This window comes from Oncorhynchus nerka, linkage group LG15 (genome assembly GCF_034236695.1).
Source record: "Oncorhynchus nerka isolate Pitt River linkage group LG15, Oner_Uvic_2.0, whole genome shotgun sequence".
Lineage (NCBI taxonomy): Eukaryota > Metazoa > Chordata > Actinopteri > Salmoniformes > Salmonidae > Oncorhynchus > Oncorhynchus nerka.
In genome coordinates, this window is record NC_088410.1 from 58,378,976 (window position 1) to 58,399,128 (window position 20,153).

The window sequence follows — 20,153 nt, forward strand, 5'->3', positions numbered from 1 at the left end:
GGGTTCAATTCCCACAGGGATCACATAAGTGTACTCTAAGTCACTTTACAAAAAGTATAATAGTGTCATACATTATTATTATTGTATTAACACAACTTACAGTGCATTAGAAATGCTTTTTTCATCTTTTGAATTACATACTGATATTAGAGTACGTATGCTACTCAAGTTTAGTGGCTTTCTCCAGTGTTCCTCATTATACAGCATTATGCCCTGTGGAATTCAGACAGGCAACCATCTGGTTGTGAATTCATTTGACTGGTATTATCATAAGGCTTTGCTGATACAAGTCATGCAAATTAATTATGAAATTAACCTTTGCTGTAATGCAGTACTGACTGTAGCCTACAGTTGCAAGTGTGGTCCTGTGTGGCTCTGTTTGTAAGAGTGTGGCATTAGCTAGGATTGCCGAGGTCGCGGGTTCAATTCCTGCAAGGATTACATATTAAACATGAATTCACTTACTGTACTACTTACTATAAATTGCTTTGGATAAAAGTGTCCCCTAAATGTCATATTACACATTGTAAAAGTATTTTCTCTCTCTCTCTTTGCATTCTCTGTCTCTGTCTCTCTCTGCCTGTATAGAAATTTAAAGAGTACCTGAATGGCAGCAACCTCATAGTTAAACTACAGGCCAAGCATGATCTACTGAAGCAGACGCTAGGAGAAGGTGAGAACAACTCTCATGTTACAATGTTGTTGTGCCACTTCTGGATCACAATGCCATTCATTGGTCGTTCACCGCCCCTTTAAAGCTCCCGCAGTAGCTTGCCAATTATATGATAACGAATTGAATGGTTAATAATTATGAGTGACATGCTAACTTTTCACCATTACCAATAACATGAGAGGTTTTCATTTTATTAGGGGTTTATGATATTTATCCCTCTAACTTTCTCACTCATCAATATAAACGATTCAGTCAGGTTTATCCATAATCATGGTAGTATCCACAGTAATGTAGAAGTGCTCAGAAACATATATTCCTATTTACAATAAAAGTCACTCCAAAATGCACAATATGTTATTTACCATTTAGTTCTATTGGTCACAACATAATCTGAAACACAACCCTGACAAACTGCAAATGCCCCCCGAAAGGTGTGTAGTCACAAGCTTGATGTAGTCATTGCATGCTAGAAATATTGGACCAAATACTAAACTTTTGACTACTTTAATAAACATATATGTGAATTTGTCCCAATACTTTTGACACCTTTTCAGTTGGGGGACAAGATACATAAAGCGCTTTCATTTCTAAATGGTGAAACAGATGTGTATGAAAATACCCTCAAATAAAAGGTGACATTCTGTACTGTCGCTTCATATGAAACATTTGATCTCAAATCCAAAATGCTGTGGTATAGAGACAAAATAAAAGTTTTAGCCTATCTAACATTTAGAATTTGGCACATTTTTCAATATATTGTTGAACATAATATACTCTACGGGCATATCACAGTTCCAGAGTGGGATCTCTGCTAATTTTTGGAAGTCCAACAAATATTGCTATCTAGTTGTAAATCACAGATGGCCTTGTATATTGTTGGCTTCCTCCAGCAATTCAGTATGTACTGTTTCAGTTTCAATGACTAAATATTTTGGGGGGGAAAATTGACGAATGTAGCTAACAAAGGCTGGGAATGCCAATACCATCAGACGAGCAAGGGGAATGATCACAAGTCAGTCATAACGTGGCTAATATGCTAGCGTATCTATTTATGTAGATATTTATTTGGCAAGCTAAAAGCAGAGAGCCTAACATTAGCTAGCTAGCCAACTGCTGGGAGGATGTTATGTCATTGGACGGGTGGGTGTGTGGTCGACTCCCCGCCCCCCCCCCCCCTTTTTCTCTGGCTACAGCTAGAGATGCAGGCAGGGCCGGCACCAGAACGAATCAATTGGACGGGCATTTAATTTCTATAGTCGGGCCCGTTTTCTTCACCAGACCCTCTGCGTGCACGCGCTTTCTCAAGTTTGTTTTATAATAAACAACCATTAAGATCCTAGGCAGCTTGTGACTTTCAAGTTTGGAGAGGCTTACAATGTATCCGACCATTTCTATCGATCTGCGTGCCAGTTATAATTATTGTTATATGTGCATTTTTGTGGAACACTTTTATTCCAATAATAACGTTTTCGTTTCTCAAAATGATTTTCACGTGGTTAATCATAGAAATCTGAATTAAAATTATACACATCTAAAAGTTCAAACGCAACTAATGCAAGAGCACCAGCCTTTGCCATATGGACACAATGATACACCGTGTTCCATTGGACGCAAAAAAATTGCGCTTGGAACTCCGAAAGAGCCCATAGGTCAGTGCAGTGGTCCCCAACCGGTCGATCGCTATCGATCGCATTCCTAGTCGGTCACCAAGAGTTTCTGTATTTAAAAAAACATAAAGCCTCGCATTCCTGTTTTTTTGTATTTGTTTCATTGTGTTGCCGGTAGATGCACTTGGTTCTGCAGCCCTAGCGCCAGGTAAGGCAAAACGTTCCCATTTTGAACCATTTCATGTGTCTGAAGTTAGAACTCCACCTTCCCGACAAGCTCAGAGAGCAAATCAAGTGCACATATAGTCCTACCGCTGTCCAATCGGATAGCTCAGATCACCGTGTCTGCACAGTTTCCTTGAGCCATAGACTGGAAAAAAAAGCCTTGAACGCACAGCAAAGTTGATACTGAGATTTCAAAACTAGAGAGAGACAATTGAGTGAGACTCTCTCCATGACTAGAGACAGACTCCATGAATATAGCAAAGAGCTGCTGCAAAGAGCTGCTGTTTTTATGTGCACGTTCCTGTTTGTTGTTATTCCGTACTGTTAACACTTTTTTATAAGCCATACTTCCACATGTTACAACCAGCACTGCAGCTGCAATGAACGAGTGTAGCAAAGTGTTCCAATAATTTTGCTTTATTATTAGCGTCTTGTGTCTTTTTAATATTCAGGAATATTTCATAGGAGTAACAGCATTGTTTGCTGCATTAGGCAGAAATAATGCAGTGCGACTTGAGTTTCAGCTGGAAGACTGTGTCCCCTTTTCTCAGCGGAGGGAAGGAGGGCGGGGGACGGTGAGTCTGGTGAGAGGAGGGAAGGACGGTGAGTCTGGTGAGAGGAGGAAGGAGGGCGGGGACGGTGAGTCTGGTGAGAGGAGGGAAGGAGGGGCGGGGGACGGTGAGTCTGGTGAGAGGAGGGAAGGAGGGCGGGGACGGTGAGTCTGGTGAGAGGAGGGAAGGAGGGCGGGGACGGTGAGTCTGGGTGAGTCTGGTGAGAGGAGGGAAGGAGGGCGGGGGACGGTGAGGAAGGAGGGCGGGGACGGTGAGTCTGGTGAGAGGAGGGAAGGAGGGCGGGGGAGGGTCTGGTGAGAGGAGGGGGAGGGCGGGGGACGGTGAGTCTGGTGGTGAGTCTGGTGAGAGGAGGAGGGCGGGGACGGTGAGTCTGGGGAGGAGGACGGTGAGGGGGGGGAGTCTGGTGAGAGGAGGGAAGGAGGGCGGGGACGGTGAGTCTGGTGGTCTGGTGAGAGGAGGAGGGCGGGGGACGGTGAGTCTGGTGGAGAGGAGGGAGGGGGGGACGGTGAGTCTGGTGAGAGGAGGGAAGGGGAGGAGGGGCGGGGACGGTGAGTCTGGTGAGAGGAGGGAAGGGGTGAGTCTGGTGAGAGGAGGGAAGGAGGGCGGGGACGGTGAGTCTGGTGAGAGGGGAAGGGGCGGGGACGGTGAGTCTGGTGAGAGGAGGGCGGGGGACGGTGAGTCTGGGAGGAGGGCGGGGGGGACGGTGAGTCTGGTGAGGAGGGGCGGGGGGAGGGCGGGGACGGTGAGTCTGGTGAGAGGAGGGAGGAGGGCGGGGAGTGAGTCTGGTGAGAGGAGGGAAGGGGGCGGGGGACGGTGAGTCTGGTGAGAGGAGGGAAGGAGGGGCGGGGACGGTGAGTCTGGTGAGGAGGGGGAGGGCGGGGACGGTGAGTCTGGTGAGGGCGGGGGGACGGTGAGTCTGGGAGAGGGAGGGCGGGGACGGTGAGTCTGGTGAGAGGAGGGAAGGAGGGCGGGGACGGTGAGTCTGGTGAGAGGAGGGAAGGAGGGCGGGGGGGAGTCTGGTGAGAGGAGGGAAGGAGGGCGGGGACGGTGAGTCTGGTGAGGAGGGCGGGGGACGGTGAGTCTGGTGGGAGGGCGGGGAGGAGGGCGGGGACGGTGAGTCTGGTGAGAGGAGGGAAGGAGGGCGGGGGACGGTGAGTCTGGTGAGGGAGGAGGGCGGGAAGGAGGGCGGGGGGTGAGTCTGGTGAGAGAGGAGGGAAGGAGGGCGGGGGGACGGTGAGTCTGGTGAGAGGGGGGGAAGGAGGGCGGGGGACGGTGAGTCTGAGTCTGGTGAGAGGGGAGGGAAGGAGGGCGGGGGGGGAGTCTGGTGAGTCGGTGAGTCTGGTGAGAGGAGGGAAGGAGGGCGGGGACGGTGAGTCTGGTGAGAGGAGGGCGGGGACGGTGAGTCTGGTGAGAGGAGGGGCGGGGGCGGTGAGTCTGGTGAGGAGGGGAGGGCGGGGACGGTGAGTCTGGTGAGAGGAGGAAGGACGGTGAGTCTGGTGAGAGGAGGGAAGGAGGGCGGGGACGGTGAGTCTGGTGAGAGGAGGGGGGGGGGGAAGGAGGGCGGGGACGGTGAGTCTGGTGAGAGGAGGGAAGGAGGGCGGGGACGGTGAGTCTGGTGAGAGGAGGGAAGGAGGGGGGGGGACGGTGTGAGAGGGGAGGAGCTGGTGAGAGGAGGGCGGGGACGGTGAGTCTGGTGAGAGGAGGGAAGGAGGGCGGGGACGGTGAGTCTGGAAGGAGGGCGGGGAGGAGTCTGGAGGAGGGAAGGAGGGCGGGGGACGGTGGAGTCTGGTGAGAGGGGGAGGAGGAGGGGGGGGACGGTGAGTCTGGTGAGAGGAGGGAAGGAGGGCGGGGACGGTGAGTCTGGTGAGAGGAGGGAAGGAGGGCGGGGACGGTGAGTCTGGTGAAGGAGGGCGGGGACGGTGAGTCTGGTGAGAGGAGGGAAGGAGGGCGGGGACGGTGAGTCTGGTGAGAGGAGGGAAGGCGGGGGACGTGAGTCTGGTGAGTCTGGTGAGAGGAGGGAAGGAGGGCTGGGGGACGGTGAGTCTGGTGAGGAAGGAGGGGGACTGGGAGAGGAGGGAAGGAGGGCGGGGGACGGTGAGTCTGGTGAGAGAAGGAGGAGTCTGGGAGGGAGGGGGGGACGGTGAGTCTGGTGAGAGGAGGGAAGGAGGGCGGGGACGGTGAGTCTGGTGAGAGGAGGGAAGGAGGGCGGGGGACGGGAGTCTGGTGAGTCTGGTGAGAGGAGGGAAGGAGGGAGAGGGGGGCGGTGAGTCTGGTGAGAGGAGGGAAGGAGGGCGGGGACGGTGAGTCTGGTGAGAGGAGGAAGGAGGGCGGGGGGGGACGGTGAGTCTGGTGAGACGGTGAGGGAGGAGGAGGGCGGGGGGACGGTGAGTCGGTGAGTCTGGTGAGAGGAGGGAAGGAGGGCGGGGGTGAGAGGAGGGAAGGAGGGCGGGGACGGTGAGTCTGGTGAGAGGAGGGAAGGAGAGGAGGGGAGGAGGGGCGGGGACGGTGAGTCTGGTGAGAGGAGGGAAGGAGGGCGGGGGACGGTGAGTCTGGTGAGAGGAGGAAGGAGGGCGGGGGACGGTGAGTCTGGGGAGGGGAAGGGCGGCGGGGAGGAGAGGAGGGAAGGAGGGCGGGGGACGGTGAGTCTGGTGAGAGGAGGGAAGGAGGGCGGGGACGGTGAGTCTGGTGAGAGGAGGAAGGAGGGCGGGGACGGTGAGAGCTGGTGAGAGGAGGGAGAGGAGGGCGGGGACGGTGAGTCTGGTGAGAGGAGGAGGGCGGGGGGACGGTGAGTCTGGTGAGAGGAGGGAGGAGGGCGGGGGACGGTGAGGAGGGCGGGGGACGGTGAGTCTGGTGAGAGGAGGGAAGGAGGGCGGCGGACGGTGAGGAGGAGGGGAAGGAGGGCGGGGGACGGTGAGTCTGGTGAGAGGAGGGAAGGAGGGCGGGGGACGGTGAGTCTGGTGAGAGGAGGGAAGGAGGGCGGGGGACGGTGAGTCTGGTGAGAGGAGGGAAGGAGGGCGGGGGACGGTGAGTCGGGTGAGAGGAGGGAAGGAGGGCTGGAAAAACAATTAACCGGGAAAAACAATTAAGTATAATTTCAAAATGGTCTGCGAAGTACAACATTTGTATGGCAATTCAAGCATAGCCAATATGCAGTGATAATGTATTGGGCCTATAGCCTACTGTACAAACCTCATTGCTACACAACTGTTTTTAATTGGTCAATGTTGCATAGGCTTATGTGTTTTAAGTCATGTTTAAAAACAAATCTGAGCGTTAGATCTCGGCTTGCATTTTGACTCAAAGTGATCTTTACTTACTCAGAAAAGGTTGACGACCACTGCTATAGACAAATGCAGTAGTAGGCCTAACTAAGTAAAATACATAGACCTAAAGCCGAGCAAATAAAAACAGTAGAAAATATCCTGATTAAATTCAGGTTCTTTCAATCACATGAATATATATACTCCACCTGTCTGCATCCCTTTATATCTGTCTTGACTTGAGCTATCGCTAGTGAAGTGCAACGTTGTATCAACTCAGCAGGTTGGTGTGTTCAGGCATGAACACTCCTAAATTATGGTTCTAAAATAATCCAAAACCCTGTTTCTCACAAGTGTAACAGGTCGTGAACAATGCAAACAACGCTTCCACTCCGAGAGTGAGAACGGTAGATGACTGTAATACATTTATTTGTTATATTTTATTTAACTTGGTAAGTCAGTTAAGAACAAATTGTTATTTACAATGACTGCCTACCAAAAGGCAAAAGGCCTCCTGCGGGGGACTGGGATGAAAAAAATAAATAGAATATAAATATAGGACAAAACACTCACAACACTACATAAAGAGAGACCTAAGATGACAACATAGCAAGGCGACAACACAACTTGGTAGCAACACAACATGGTACAAACATTATTGGGCACAGACAACAGCACAAACGGCAAGAAGGTAGAGACAACAATACATCACACAAAGCAGCCACAACTGTCAGTAAGAGTGTCCATGAGTCTTTGAATGAAGAGATTGAGATAAAACTGTCCAGTTTGAGTGTTTGTTGCAGTCACTAGCTGCAGCGAACTGAAAAGAGGAGCGACCCAGGGATGTGTGTGCTTCGGGGACTTTTAACAGAATGTGACTGGCAGAACGAGTGTTGTATGTAGAGGATGAGGGCTGCAGTAGATGTCTCAGATAGGGGGGAGTGAGGCCTAAGAAGGTTTTATAAATAAGCATCAACCAGTGGGTCTTGCGATGGGTATACAGAGATGACCAGTTTACAGAGGAGTATAGAGTGCAGTAATGTGTCCTTTTAGGAGCATTAGTGGCACATCTGATGACCGAATGGTAAAGAACATCTAGCCGCTCGAGAGCACCCTTACCTGCCGATCTATAAATGATGTCTCCGTAATCTAGCGTCGGTAGGATGGTCATCTGAATCAGGGTTAGTTTGGCAGCTGGGGTGAAAGAGGAGCGATTACGATACAGGAAACAAAGTCTAGATTTAACTTCAGCCTGCAGCTTTGATATGTGCTGAGAGAAGGACAGTGTACCGTCTAGCCATACTCCCAAGTACTTGTAATGAGGTGACTATCTCAAGCTCTAAACCCTCATAGGTAGCAATCACACCTGTGGGGAGAGGTGCATTCTTCTTACCAAACCATATGACCTTTGTTTTGGAGGTGTTCAGAACAAGGTTAAGGGTAGAGAAAGCTTTGTTGTAGAGCATTTAACCTCTAGGGTATGTGGGGACGCTAGCGTCCCACCTAGCCAACATCCAGTGAGATTGCAGAGCGCCAAATTCAAATAGAGAAATACTCATTATAAAAATTCAGAAAAGATACAACAATTTTACATTGGTTTAAAGATTAACTTCTTGTGAATCCAACCACGGTGTCAGATTTTAAAAATGCTTTACGGTGAAAGCATACCTTACAATTATTTGAGAACATAGCCCAGCAGACAAATCATTACAAACAGTAACCAGCCAAGTAGAAGTTACACAAGTCAGAAATAGAGATACAATTAATCACTTACCTTTGATGATCTTCATATGTTTGCACTCAGAAGAAATTCATTTATTCAATAAATGTTCCTTTTGTTCGATAGTCTCTTTATATCCGAAAACCTCCATTTTGTTCAGGTTTTCTTCAGTAATCCACAGGCTCAAACGCAGTCACAATAGGCAGACAAAAAAATCCAAATTGTATCCGTAAAGTTCATAGAAACATGTCAAACAATGTTTATATTCAATCCTCAGTTTGTTTTTAGCCTAAATAATCGATAATATTTCAACCGGACAATAACGTCGTCAATATAAAAGGTAAACAAGAAAGGCACTCTCTCTGGTCGCACGCATGAAAAAGCTCTGTGATACGGCAGGGTCCACTCATTCAGACTGGTCTTACTCCCTCATTTTTCAGAATACAAGCCTGAAACAATTTATAAACTCTGTTGACATCTAGTGGAAGGTATAGGAACTGCAATGTGAGTCTTAAGTCAATGGATACTGTAATGGCATTGAATAGAAAACTACAAAAAAAGATATCCTACTTCCTGAATGGATTATTCTCATCTTTTCGTCAGCCAAATCAGTTCTGTTATACTCACAGACATTATTTTAACAATTTTGGAAACTTTAGAGTGTTTTCTATCCAAATCTCCTAATTATATGCATATCCTATCTTCTGGGCCTGAGTAGAAGGCAGTTTAATTTGGGCATGCTTTTCATCCAAAATTCCAAATGCTGCCCCCTACCCTACAGAAATGAACACAATATCCGGGAGGGGCCAGCTTGAGTATAAGACTGTTTCATCTGCATATAAATGGATGAGTGAGCTACCTACTGCATGAGCTATGTTAATGTAAATTGAGAAGAGGGATCGAGCCTTGGAGTACTCCCTTGGTGACGGGAGGTGGCTGAGACGGCAGATTTTCTGACGTTAATTAGCAAACCAGGCCAAAGTCCCCTCAGAGACACCAATACTCCTTAGTCGGCCCACAAGAATGGAATGGTCTACCGTATCATAAGCTTTGGCCAAGTCAATAAAAATAGCAGCACAATATTGCTTAGAATCAAGAGCAATAGTGACATCATTGAGGACCTTTAAGTTTGCAGTGACACATCCATAACCTGAGGGGAAACCAGATTGCATACCCAAAAGAATACTATAGACATCAAGAAAGCCAGTCAGTTGATTATTGACAAGTTTTTCCAACACTTTTGATTAACTTCTTGATGCACCCATCCCGTTAGCGGGATCATTTTCGTCAACATCCGCTGAATTGCAGAGCGCCATATTCAAATGAAATTACTAAAAATATTACATTTTCATGAAATCACAAGTGCAATATAGCAAAACACAGCTTAGCTTGTTGTCAATCCACCTGGCATGTCAGATTTCAAAAAAGCTTTTCGGCGAAAGCATACCAAGCATTTATGTAAGGACGTCTCTCTCAGCAGACAAAACATTACAAACAGCTAGCAGCAAAGTAGATTGGTCACGAAAGTCAGAAAAGCAATCAAATGAATCGCTTACCTTTGATCTTCAGATGTTTGCACTCACGAGACTCCCAGTTACACAATAAATGTTCCTTTTGTTCCATAAAGATTATTTTTATATCCAAAATACCTCCATTTGGTTGGCGCGTTATGTTCAGAAATTCACAGGCTCGAGCGATCATTACGGTGCAGACGAAAATTCCAAATAGTATCCATAAAGTTTGTGGAAATATGTCAAACATTTTTTATAATCAATCCTCAGGTTGTTTTTACAATATATAATCAATAATATTTCAACCGGACGGTAGCTTCTTCAATAGCAGAGAGAAAGAAAATGGCTGCTCCACTCTGTTGCGCATGCAAAACGCTACTGGCACCCAGCCATCCCCTGACACGATCTGATCTTTCTCGCTAATTTTTCAAAATAAAGCCTGAAACTATGTCCAAAGACTGTTCCACACCATGTGTAAGCCATAGGAAAAGGAATCTGGTTAATACCCCTTTAAATGGAGGGAAGGCTTGCAATGGAACATGGAGCTTTCAAAATAGAAGCCACTTCCTGGTTGGATTTTCCTCATGTTTTCACCTGCAATATCAGTTCTGTTATACTCACAGACAATATTTTGACAGTTTTGGAAACTTTAGTGTTTTCTATTCTAATCTGACAATTATATGCATATTATAGATTCTGGGCCTGAGAAATTGGCATTTTCATTTGGGTACGTTTTTCATCCAAACATCAAAATACTGCCCTCTACACTCAACAGGTTAATAGGGCAAAATAGAAATAGGCCTATAACAGTTAGGATCAGCTTGATCTCCCCTTTTAAATAAAGGATGAACTGTGGCTGCCTTCCAAGCAATTGGAACATCCCCAGAAAGGAGAGACAGGCTTGGTGATGATAGGGGAAGCAACCTTAAAGAAGAAAGGGTCGAAACCATCTGACCCAGATTATTTTTGGGGGGTCAAGTTTAAGGTGCTCCTTTAGCACCTCGGACTCAGTGACTGTCTGCAGGGAGAAACTTGGTAGCGGGGCAGGGGAAAAAGAGGGAGAAGCTTCAGGGATAGTCGTATTATAAGGGGTGGGAGATGAGGAATTATTGGACGGGCAAGGAGGCATGGCTGAGTCAAATAGGAATCCTGACTTAATGAAGTGGTGATTAGAGCTCAGCCACGTGCCAGTAACAACCACATCATCAACATTAAGGGACATGCGCAGCTGTGAGGAGGAGGGTTTATTCTCCAGGTCTTTAACCATGTTCCAGAACTTCTTGGGGTTAGACCCACAGAGAGAGAACTGCTTCTTAAAGTAACTAACTTTGGCCTTCCTGACAGCCTGAGTGCACTTATTTCTCATTTGCCTGAACGAGAGCCAGTCAGCCTGAGTATATGTGTGCCGAGCCTTTTGCCAAATGCAATTCTTGAGGTGGAGTAACTCTGCAAGATCACGGTTGAACCAGGGGCTGAACCTGTTTTTAATTCTATATAATGATAAGATGCTCATGTCTCCCCCCTAACAATGCGAGTCACTGTCCCAAAGGCGGGAATGCAGGCGACAAACTTAGGTCTGCATATTATGCCCATAAAATTCAGGACAGATTTTCGCGAGAGTGGGTCCTCTCGCTTAGCCTCTTCCTCTCTGCTGAAACTAGTGAGTGAAACAGCACCCCTCTGTCTCACTATATGTATCCAATGTATCTGATGCTGTCTGGCCAGAAAAGTATGACATGTCATGCTCCCTTTTGTCCAGACAGCATCAGATACACGGTCTACACATATGGCGACAGAGGGATGCTGTTTCGCAGAAATCTATTCAGGTGTATTTTGTGGCTTTTGGAGAATGCTTTCTATTGATCTAAAGTCCCACTGTTGCTACTGCCTGTAAACACAGTCCAGTTCAAAATGAATGATGGCAGGCCCATGCGGCAAATCGCTTATTTGCATATATGCCTACTGTAGCGCTGATTGGCTATGGCGCACCGGGTTTTATTTACTGCAGTGTCTCTATTAATTGTCCAAACGCATGGCCGCTTTCACACTGTTTATTGCTATAGAACTTTCACAAATGCCTTACTCTTATTTAATTCCCAAACATTCTATGAATATATGAAAACGTGAAAATGAGCATATGTAAGTACTTGCTTTATAAGATTTAATGTCGCTAAAACGCTGTCATTTCCACTTTATAGGAGGCTTGGGTGAAGTCAATGTCACAAATGTTCCTACTTCAATGAATTATTTCTCAATGATGCTTTAAGATACACAGATCAAATATATGTCAACAATCCTTTCTCAGAAAGACCTTTCTATGAATTCAATTTTGTTAAAACATTATTTTTTTTTTATCCTGTTTCGTGAGGAATCACCCATGTCCTATTCTTTTTAAAATACAATTTTACAAGAAGCTCATATGATACCCCATAAGCAGCCAAACCGCTGGCTCCAGTATTTCCAGGATTTAGTTGTGTTTGGTCAAATAGACAGACAGAAGACCGACAGAGTGCTTGTTGCTGGAAGCTGCTTTATTACACATGAGCCCTGAAATCAACAATATGAGTCCCTGATCACAGAGTGTTATCATGTTATGGGATATCATGTCATCTTGTATTCTTGTTACTTAACCTTGTTGCAAACCCCCCTGTTTCCTGGGATAACTAGATGAACAAAACCGGACTGTAAGTGATTCAGTAATTCAGCAAAAAATGTTTGATTTAGGGAAATCTGTTCCCAAGTATTCCTGTAAATAAATAAAAAGGAGATGTGATCAAGGTATGAATTTGTTCATTTGAAATACAATCTATTTTTGGGCTTAGTTGTGGTCAATTTGCGGTGTACAAATTATTAGTTATTTTCCAGCCCCCCGACCATTTGCTACGACAAAAATCGCCCCCTGGCTAAATCTAGTTGCTTACCCCTGACATCATGTTATATTACTACTGCACAGTCACTTCAATATTGTACGCCCCCCCCCCCCCAAAAAAAACACTGCCTTTCTCACACTTCCCTCCTCCCCGTTGCCCCTGGATACGCTAGCTTCCATTGACATTCTGCTCTGAGCTGGCAGGGTCCGCCCCCTCCGTCTCTCTCTCTATGGTTTCTAGGGCGACCACTGAATGGCCGCTGCCTGACTGGCTGTATGTGAGTCAGAGAGGCGGTCATGGCGCCCGCACTGTTGAGCCCATCTGAATAGGTGCCCGTTTTCTCATCCCTCTGCCCAATCTGCCAGCTCCGTAGACAACCAGGTCTGGCTCCAAATGCACTGTACCTTGCCATTAATACGTTGTTTTTTCTTTCTCTCAGAGACACATGCACGCAAGCGCGTGCAGACACACACTAATTTTCTCTCTCTCTCTTGCTCCCGCTCTTCTGCTCTCCCTTTATCCATTCCTTTCTTTTAGGAGAAAGGGCTGAATATGGAACAACAAGGTAAGAAAAGAGGTTCAAAATAGGAGGAAGAAAAGCGTGTCAAACACTTCCTGTGTTCCTGGAAGTGGCAGAGATGACGTCATGTTAAAATGAAAAGCAGTTTGGTCCCGAGGCTCTCTGATAAGTCAGGGATGGGATTCCAAATAGGGAGAGGGGATGTTTGTCTGGTGATTTAATTAATCAACTTCTGCGCAAACTCGAGTGTACAATGAAGTAGTCATGGGTAGATGAGCTGGCTATAAGACCATCTGTCACCCATCAGTCACTACGGTGGTCATACGGAGCCTTGTTAAACACTACAATATAGCACAGGCATCTGGTAAACAGAGCACTGCTGTATATTAAGCGCAGACATGACTTGGTCTTACATCAGTGAGTTGAGAAGAATGAACAGTAGCGCAGCAGTCCAGAGTTAAGACACATTAAGATTTGATATCTCTTCTCAGCTCCCATGCCATTACACTATTTAAATGTCATTCTATGTCATTCTCACATTAATCATGTGCTTTGACTGTAATCATGTTTTTATGAACTGATTTGTTTGACTAGTGGCCCAGAGTCATTAGTCGGGTTATTGAAGGTTTAGCTGAAACAGTTGGGATGATAGTGTAAGCATACGTCCTCTGTGACTGCACTTGTGTGTTAAAATAATGTTTTGTACTGGTTTGTACTGCAACAAGAGGAGAAAGAATAGTACATGCAAAGCTATCCAGAGCTATGTATGTATGCATGCATGCATGCATGCACTGAGTGTACAAAACATTAGGAACATCTGCTCTTTCCATTACATTGACTGACCAGGTGAAAGCTATGATCTCTTATTGATTCCAACTGTTAAATCCACTTCAATCAGTGTAGATGAAGGGAAGGAGACAGGTTAAAGAGACAATTGAGACATGGATTATGTACTGTATATGTACCATTCAGAGGGTGAAAGGGCAAGACAAAATATTTAAGTGTCTTTGAACAGGGTATAGTAGTAGGTGCCAGGCGCACCGGTTTGAGTGTGTGAAGAACTGCAACGTTGCTGGGTTTTTCACACTCAACAGTTTTCCATGTGGATCAAGAATGGGAAACATTGGATTCAACATGGGCCAGTATCCCTGTGGAATGCTTTCGACACATTGTAGAGTCCTTTCCCCGACGATTTGAGGCTGTTCTGAGGGCAAAGGGGGGGGTCCATCTCGATATTAGGAAAATGTTCCTAATGTTTTGTACACTCAGTGCATATAGTGGCTCTATATATGGCACATTGTCCCACTGACTATACAGTGTAAAATACATGTTTCAGTCCTTATTGTTTTATCGTAGTTTGTGTATCTGCCCCCCCCCCCCCCCCTCTCCTTAACCTCCTTCACCATCAGGCCCCCCACTCTTCCCCCTAAACCCGGGAGAATGCGGAAGCCTAGACCTCGCTCCATTTTTAATCATAAACTCTTTAATGGCAATATGGAGGCCTTCATCAAGGTACTGACTGCCCCTTATTTGGCCCCCATATGGTCTCTCTGTGTGTAAGCTGTGTTTACTAACAGTTCTGGGGGTTCTACCTCCCTGTCCTGTCTTTGACTGCTTTTCCGTCTCACTTCAGCTCAGCTCACTGACTTGCCCTTCCTTCATAGCCCTGTGCTGGGCACAACCGCTGTCTAAATAAATTGACTCAATGCCGAGACCCCTCAGACTGGACAGTCCATTGGCTTGACAGTTGGGAAAGGTAGTGTTTGTCTCTCTGGTCTGGAGAAGAGTACTCAATTCTACAAATCTTGGCTTTTGAGGTTGTTTAAGTACAGAACGTAGACAGACTCTGGTCATATAAGGTTTGGTTTTGACGTTCTTGCCCATGTTTTAGCACTTGAACCCTGGCCTCTAGATGTTAAACACATTTTGGCGACGGGCCATTTGGCCCAGCACTAAGCATGTCAGGCTATGAAAATAAACACAGAAGGTCATATATCCTCTGTGTAAGCCAGGATCCAACACTAGCACACTGACAGAAAGAGTGTGTACGCCACAGCAGTGGAGGCCCGTGGGGCTGTTAGTGTCAGACTGGCCTTGCCTCCTAGCGTCTCCTCATAATCAATCGAATTGCCCCAGTCAACCTTGTTGTAAAAACTGAGCCACAGTCCCAGCGTCCTACAACCCCACTATTCTCCACCATAGCCACCCACCCTCATCCCACATGGCCTCCCCAAGCTTGGGTCTCCCCCGTCCGCTACCTCGCCCCATCTCCACAGCACTCGGGCTTTTCTCTCAGGCTTGAACTCTGACCTCTCTCTGGATGCACTTTTCCCCTGTGCTTCTCTAACCTTGTTGTTGTTCTTCTTGCCTCTCTTCCTCTCTGTTCTGTTCATCCTGCTGCTGCCACTGTTTTCTGCCTGCTCCAGGGGAAGACGGAATGCCCGCGCCCGCAGCCAGGTATTCTGACGTTCATGAGTAGCCTGTTCCCAGATCTGTTTGTGCTGTCTGCCAATGCCGAAATGAGTTGGCAAGACGGCATCAACAGATCTAAGAATCAGGCTAGGGGTAAATGGGTTTGGGTTTAATGTGTAAACTAACTAACCAACATCTCTCTGCCTGCCTGGTAACTCTGTCCTTTGTCATCTGATAACCAATGAATGATGTTCAGTCACTCGTGAAAGTCTACACACACAACTTGTACAGTCTTCACATTTTTCTGCCTTAAAATTAAATCTAAAAAGGAGAGGTTTTATTAATTAGGAAAATGTTCTAGAATTTTCTTTCACTTAGAAAATGTGGAGTAGGTTGTGTAGAGCTGTAGAAAAGAACATCTAATTTAATTCATTTTTCGATTGAAATTTAAGGCAGCAAAATTTGAAGACTGCAAGGGGTGTGTAGACTTTCACTCGGCACTTAATATATGAATATATATAGTATGTATATGACTATAGTGGTAACCTTGTGAGGAAACGGGGGGTATGGGAAGAACACCACAATCTCCTATTCTGCAGACCATATATGAATGTTCAGTCAGTTGAAAGTCTTTCAGCTAATATTTAAATTATGTAAATTACCTTATGTAATGGTTATATGATAATGTATTTATCCCTGGTAATTGTTCATGCAGTTAATGAACTCATTTTACACATAATTAAATAGAACACATTATTATTATTAGTATTATATGATAGACTATCGATTTTTATTCAGTTGATGTACTTATATTTGTCATGATTACACACGGAGTGTACAAAACATTAAGAACACCTGCTCTTTCCATTACAGACTGACCAGGTGAATCCAGGTAAAGGCTATGATCCCTTATTGATGTCACTTGTTAAATCCACTTCGATCAGTCTAGATGAAGCGGAGGAGAAAGGTTAAAGAAGGATTTTTAAGCCTTGAGACAATTGAGACATGGATTGTGTATGCGTGATATTTGAGGGTGAATGGGCAAGACAAAAAATGTAAGTCCCTTTGAATGGGGTATGGTAGTACATGCCAGGCGCACAGGTTTGTGTCAAGAACTGCATCGCTGCTGGGTTTTTCACGCTCAACAGTTTCCCGTATCCAGCCAACTTGACACAACGCACCCCTACCCTGTCCTGACGAACTGAGGCTGTTCTGAGGGCAAAATGGGGGGGGTTCCAACTCAATACAAGGAAGGTGTTCTTAATGTTTTGTATGCTCATTGTACATTAGTCATTGTCTGTGCACAGTCCGATAATGAATGTATTAATGTGCTGTGTTCACACTCATAACCTGTGGAGAGTCACCTTACCTCTCTCTACACCCCTGTATGCCTCTCTGTTAGGACTCAGGGCAGGCCATACCAGTGGTGGTTGAGAGCTGTGTTCGCTACATCAATCTATATGGTAAGAGGAACACAGTAATTAATTGATAGATACTGTATGTAGTCCATAGATTTGAATATAATTTTGAATATGGAAACTAGCATGTAGTGGACAGACTGAGATTATGTTACTAATGGTTGTTTGGGCTATGGACATTACACTTTTTTGGTGAATATAAATGTTTCTGTTTAGTTGTGTGTTTGTGTGTTCTCTGTCTTTGTGTCTCTGTCTGTGTCTCTGTATGTGTCTGTGTTGCCAAATTTGTTTCCATCTAAGTGCTGACTTGGGTTTCTCTGCTCCAACAGGCCTTCAGCAGCAGGGCATATTCAGGATTCCCGGCTCACAGGTCGAAGTCAACGATATAAAAAATTCATTTGAGAGAGGTCGGTCCGAGCGAGGCCCCATATCCTGCTTGATCGTTTTTTTATTGCGTTTAGTCTGCCTCGGAATGCCACAGCCCCTCCTTCTAGGACCGTAAAGTGCAGATGGATACATAGACAGCACATATGTCATGCATGACACTGTAACGGACATGAAAAGCTAGTTTAGATGTATAGCAGCGGTAGCTACCACATTCTGAACAGAAATGCTAGTTGGGTGAAAATACTATACTGACAAATATACAAATTTATCTTTGTTCTTTTTGTTGGCTAGCTAATGTGTGTCGTGGACTATCTAATATCTATCTATAGAGAAAGCCGAGACATTTTCCTAAGACTAGTTAATGAGGTGTTATATTGTATTACATGACGGCTGACAAGTGTTTTTACAAGCTTAATGCATTTCTTTAACAAAACGTTCAGTTTACTAAAGCAGAGATTAACTTTTTCTCACAAGCATGACTTGGGTTATATAGATGAAAAAAAAGTCACAGTTGAATATCCAGCAAGCTTACAGTGGTGGGACTGGATGGCTGACAGCTTGTGTGATGCCTCTAGGTGAGGACCCATTGGTGGATGATCAGAGTGACCATGACATAATGGCGGTGGCAGGGGTTCTGAAGCTGTACTTCAGGGGGTTGGAGACCCCACTGTTCCCCAAAGAACGCTTCCTCGACCTCATGTCTACCATCAGTAAGTATTACCATTGTACTGCTGATGTACAATGACCTCATAGCAACCATCAGTAAGGACTAGTGTACTCCACTGGGGCGGATACGGGATTTAGATTATTTTTTTTTTTAAGTATTATTAATAATTGTTTGGATTGATATAGTAAAGTAGATATGCCCCTCTCCCTGTCTTTCTCAGAACTAGACTCTGGTGCAGAGAGAGCTCATCACCTTCAGCAGATCGTTGTAACTCTTTCTCGCCCCGTCATCATCGTCATGAGATACCTGTTTGCATTCCTCAACCAGTAAGTCCATATATCAGTTGATAAGTCTATATATCAACCAGTAAGTTACAACGGTGATGGAGCCAGAGAGGATGGCTGCCGTTTTATTGGCTCTTGACCAACCGTGCTATTTTGTTTGTTTTTCACGTTTTTAACTTATTTTCTACATAATGTTGCTGCTACCGTCTCTTATGACCGAAAAGAGCTTCTAGACATTAGAACAGCGATTACGCTTCTCGAATTGGACGCATCATTTTTCTTTAATGAGTCAGACGAGAAGGATACACTCCAAACACTCGAACAGGCCCTCGTCCTGGAAAAAGAGACAGAGATTTTGCAGAAAGAGATTGGATGCCTTGTGAGGATCAGGCGACGAGTGGCTTATCTGCCTTTGCCATCCGCCAACATTCAATTGCTGAAAAAATGAATATCCTACCAACGGGACATTAAAAACTGTAATATCTTATGTTTCATGAGTCGTCGCTGAATGACAACATGAATAACATACAGCTGGCGGGTTATACACTCTATCGGCAGGATAGAACAGCAGCCTCTGGTAAGACACGGGGCGGTCGGCCTATGTATATTTGTAAATAACAACTAGTGCACGATATCTAAGGAAGTCTCGAGGATTTGCTCGCCTGATGTGACACAAGCCTACCAGTCGAGCTAAATTACTTCTATGCTCGCTTCGAGACAAGTAACACTGAAACATGCATGAGAGCTTCAGCTGTTCCAGACAACTGTGGGATCACGTTCTCCGCAGTCGATGTGAGTAAGACCTTTAAACAGGTCAACATTCACAAGGCTACAGGGCCAGACGGATTACCAGGAAGTGTACTCCGAGCATGCGCTGACCAACTGGCAAGTGTCTTCACTGACATTTTCAACCTCTCCCTGTCCGAGTCTGTAATACCAACATGTTTCAAGCAGACCACCATAGTCCCTGTGCCCAAGAACACTAAGGTAACCTGCCTAAATTACTACTGACCTGTAGCACTCGCGTCTGTAGCCATGATGTGCTTTGAAAGGCTGGTCAATGCTCAGATCAACACCATTGTCCCAGAAACCCTAGACCCACTCCAATGTGCATACCGCCCCAACAGATCCACAGATGATGCAATCTCTATTGCACTCCACACTGCCCTTTCACACCTGGACAAAAGGAGCACCTATGTGAGAATGCTATTCATTGACTACACCTCAGCGCTCAACACCATAGTGCCCACAAAGCTCATCACTAAGCTAAGGACCCTGGGACTAAACACCTCCCTCTGCAACTGGATCCTGGACTTCCTGACGGGGCCGCCCCCCAGGTGGTAAGGGTAGGTAACAACACATCTGCCATGCTGATCCTCAACACAGGAGCCCCTCAGGAGACTGAAAAGATTTGGCATGGGTCCTCAGATCCTCAAATGGTTTTGCAGCTGCACCATCGAGAGCATCCGGACAGGTTGCATCACTGCCTGGTATGGCAACAGCTCAGCCTCCAACTGCGAGGCACTACGGAGGGTAGTGCGTATGGCCCAGTACATCACGCGGGTCAAGCTTCCTGCCATCCAGGACCTCTTACCGCACGGCAAGTGGTACCGGAGCTCCTAGTCTAGGTCCAAGGGGCTTCTAAACAGCTTCTACTCCCAAGCCATACGACTCCTGAACATCTACTCAAATGGCTTCCCAGACTATTTGCATTGCCCCCCCCCCCCCTCTACGCTGCTGCTATTATCTATGCATAGTCACTTTAATAACTCTACCTACATGTATGTATTACCTCGACACCGGTGCCCCCGCACATTGACTCTGTACTTGTACCCCCTGTATAGCCCCACTATTGTTATTTTACTGCTGCTCTTTAATTATTTGTTATTTTTATCTCTTACTTTTTTGGGGGGTATTTTATTGAAACTACATTGTTGTATTCGGCGCATGTGACAAATAACATGTGATTTGATCACCATAATAATATTATATGTTTTATGGAGAAATCCAATAGGAAAGATGCTGTT

The 20,153-nt window shown here is 46.0% G+C and overlaps 1 protein-coding gene across 3 annotated transcripts in view; it reads left to right on the forward strand.

Moving 5' to 3' along the window:
• Positions 1–20,153, forward strand: part of LOC115142964 (SLIT-ROBO Rho GTPase-activating protein 3-like) — a 68,417-nt gene that overhangs the window by 40,758 nt on the left and 7,506 nt on the right. For 2 of the 3 annotated variants that reach the window (XM_029682877.2, XM_029682876.2), the window contains exons 10-16: positions 589–673; positions 12,976–13,003; positions 14,368–14,470; positions 16,773–16,833; positions 17,118–17,195; positions 17,751–17,885; positions 18,063–18,168. In XM_029682877.2, coding sequence (XP_029538737.1) covers positions 589–673; positions 12,976–13,003; positions 14,368–14,470; positions 16,773–16,833; positions 17,118–17,195; positions 17,751–17,885; positions 18,063–18,168 — 596 coding nt within the window. Of the gene's footprint in view, positions 1–588; positions 674–12,975; positions 13,004–14,367; positions 14,471–15,384; positions 15,416–16,772; positions 16,834–17,117; positions 17,196–17,750; positions 17,886–18,062; positions 18,169–20,153 lie in introns of all 3 variants that reach the window. The other variant, XM_029682878.2, reaches the window with a different exon arrangement.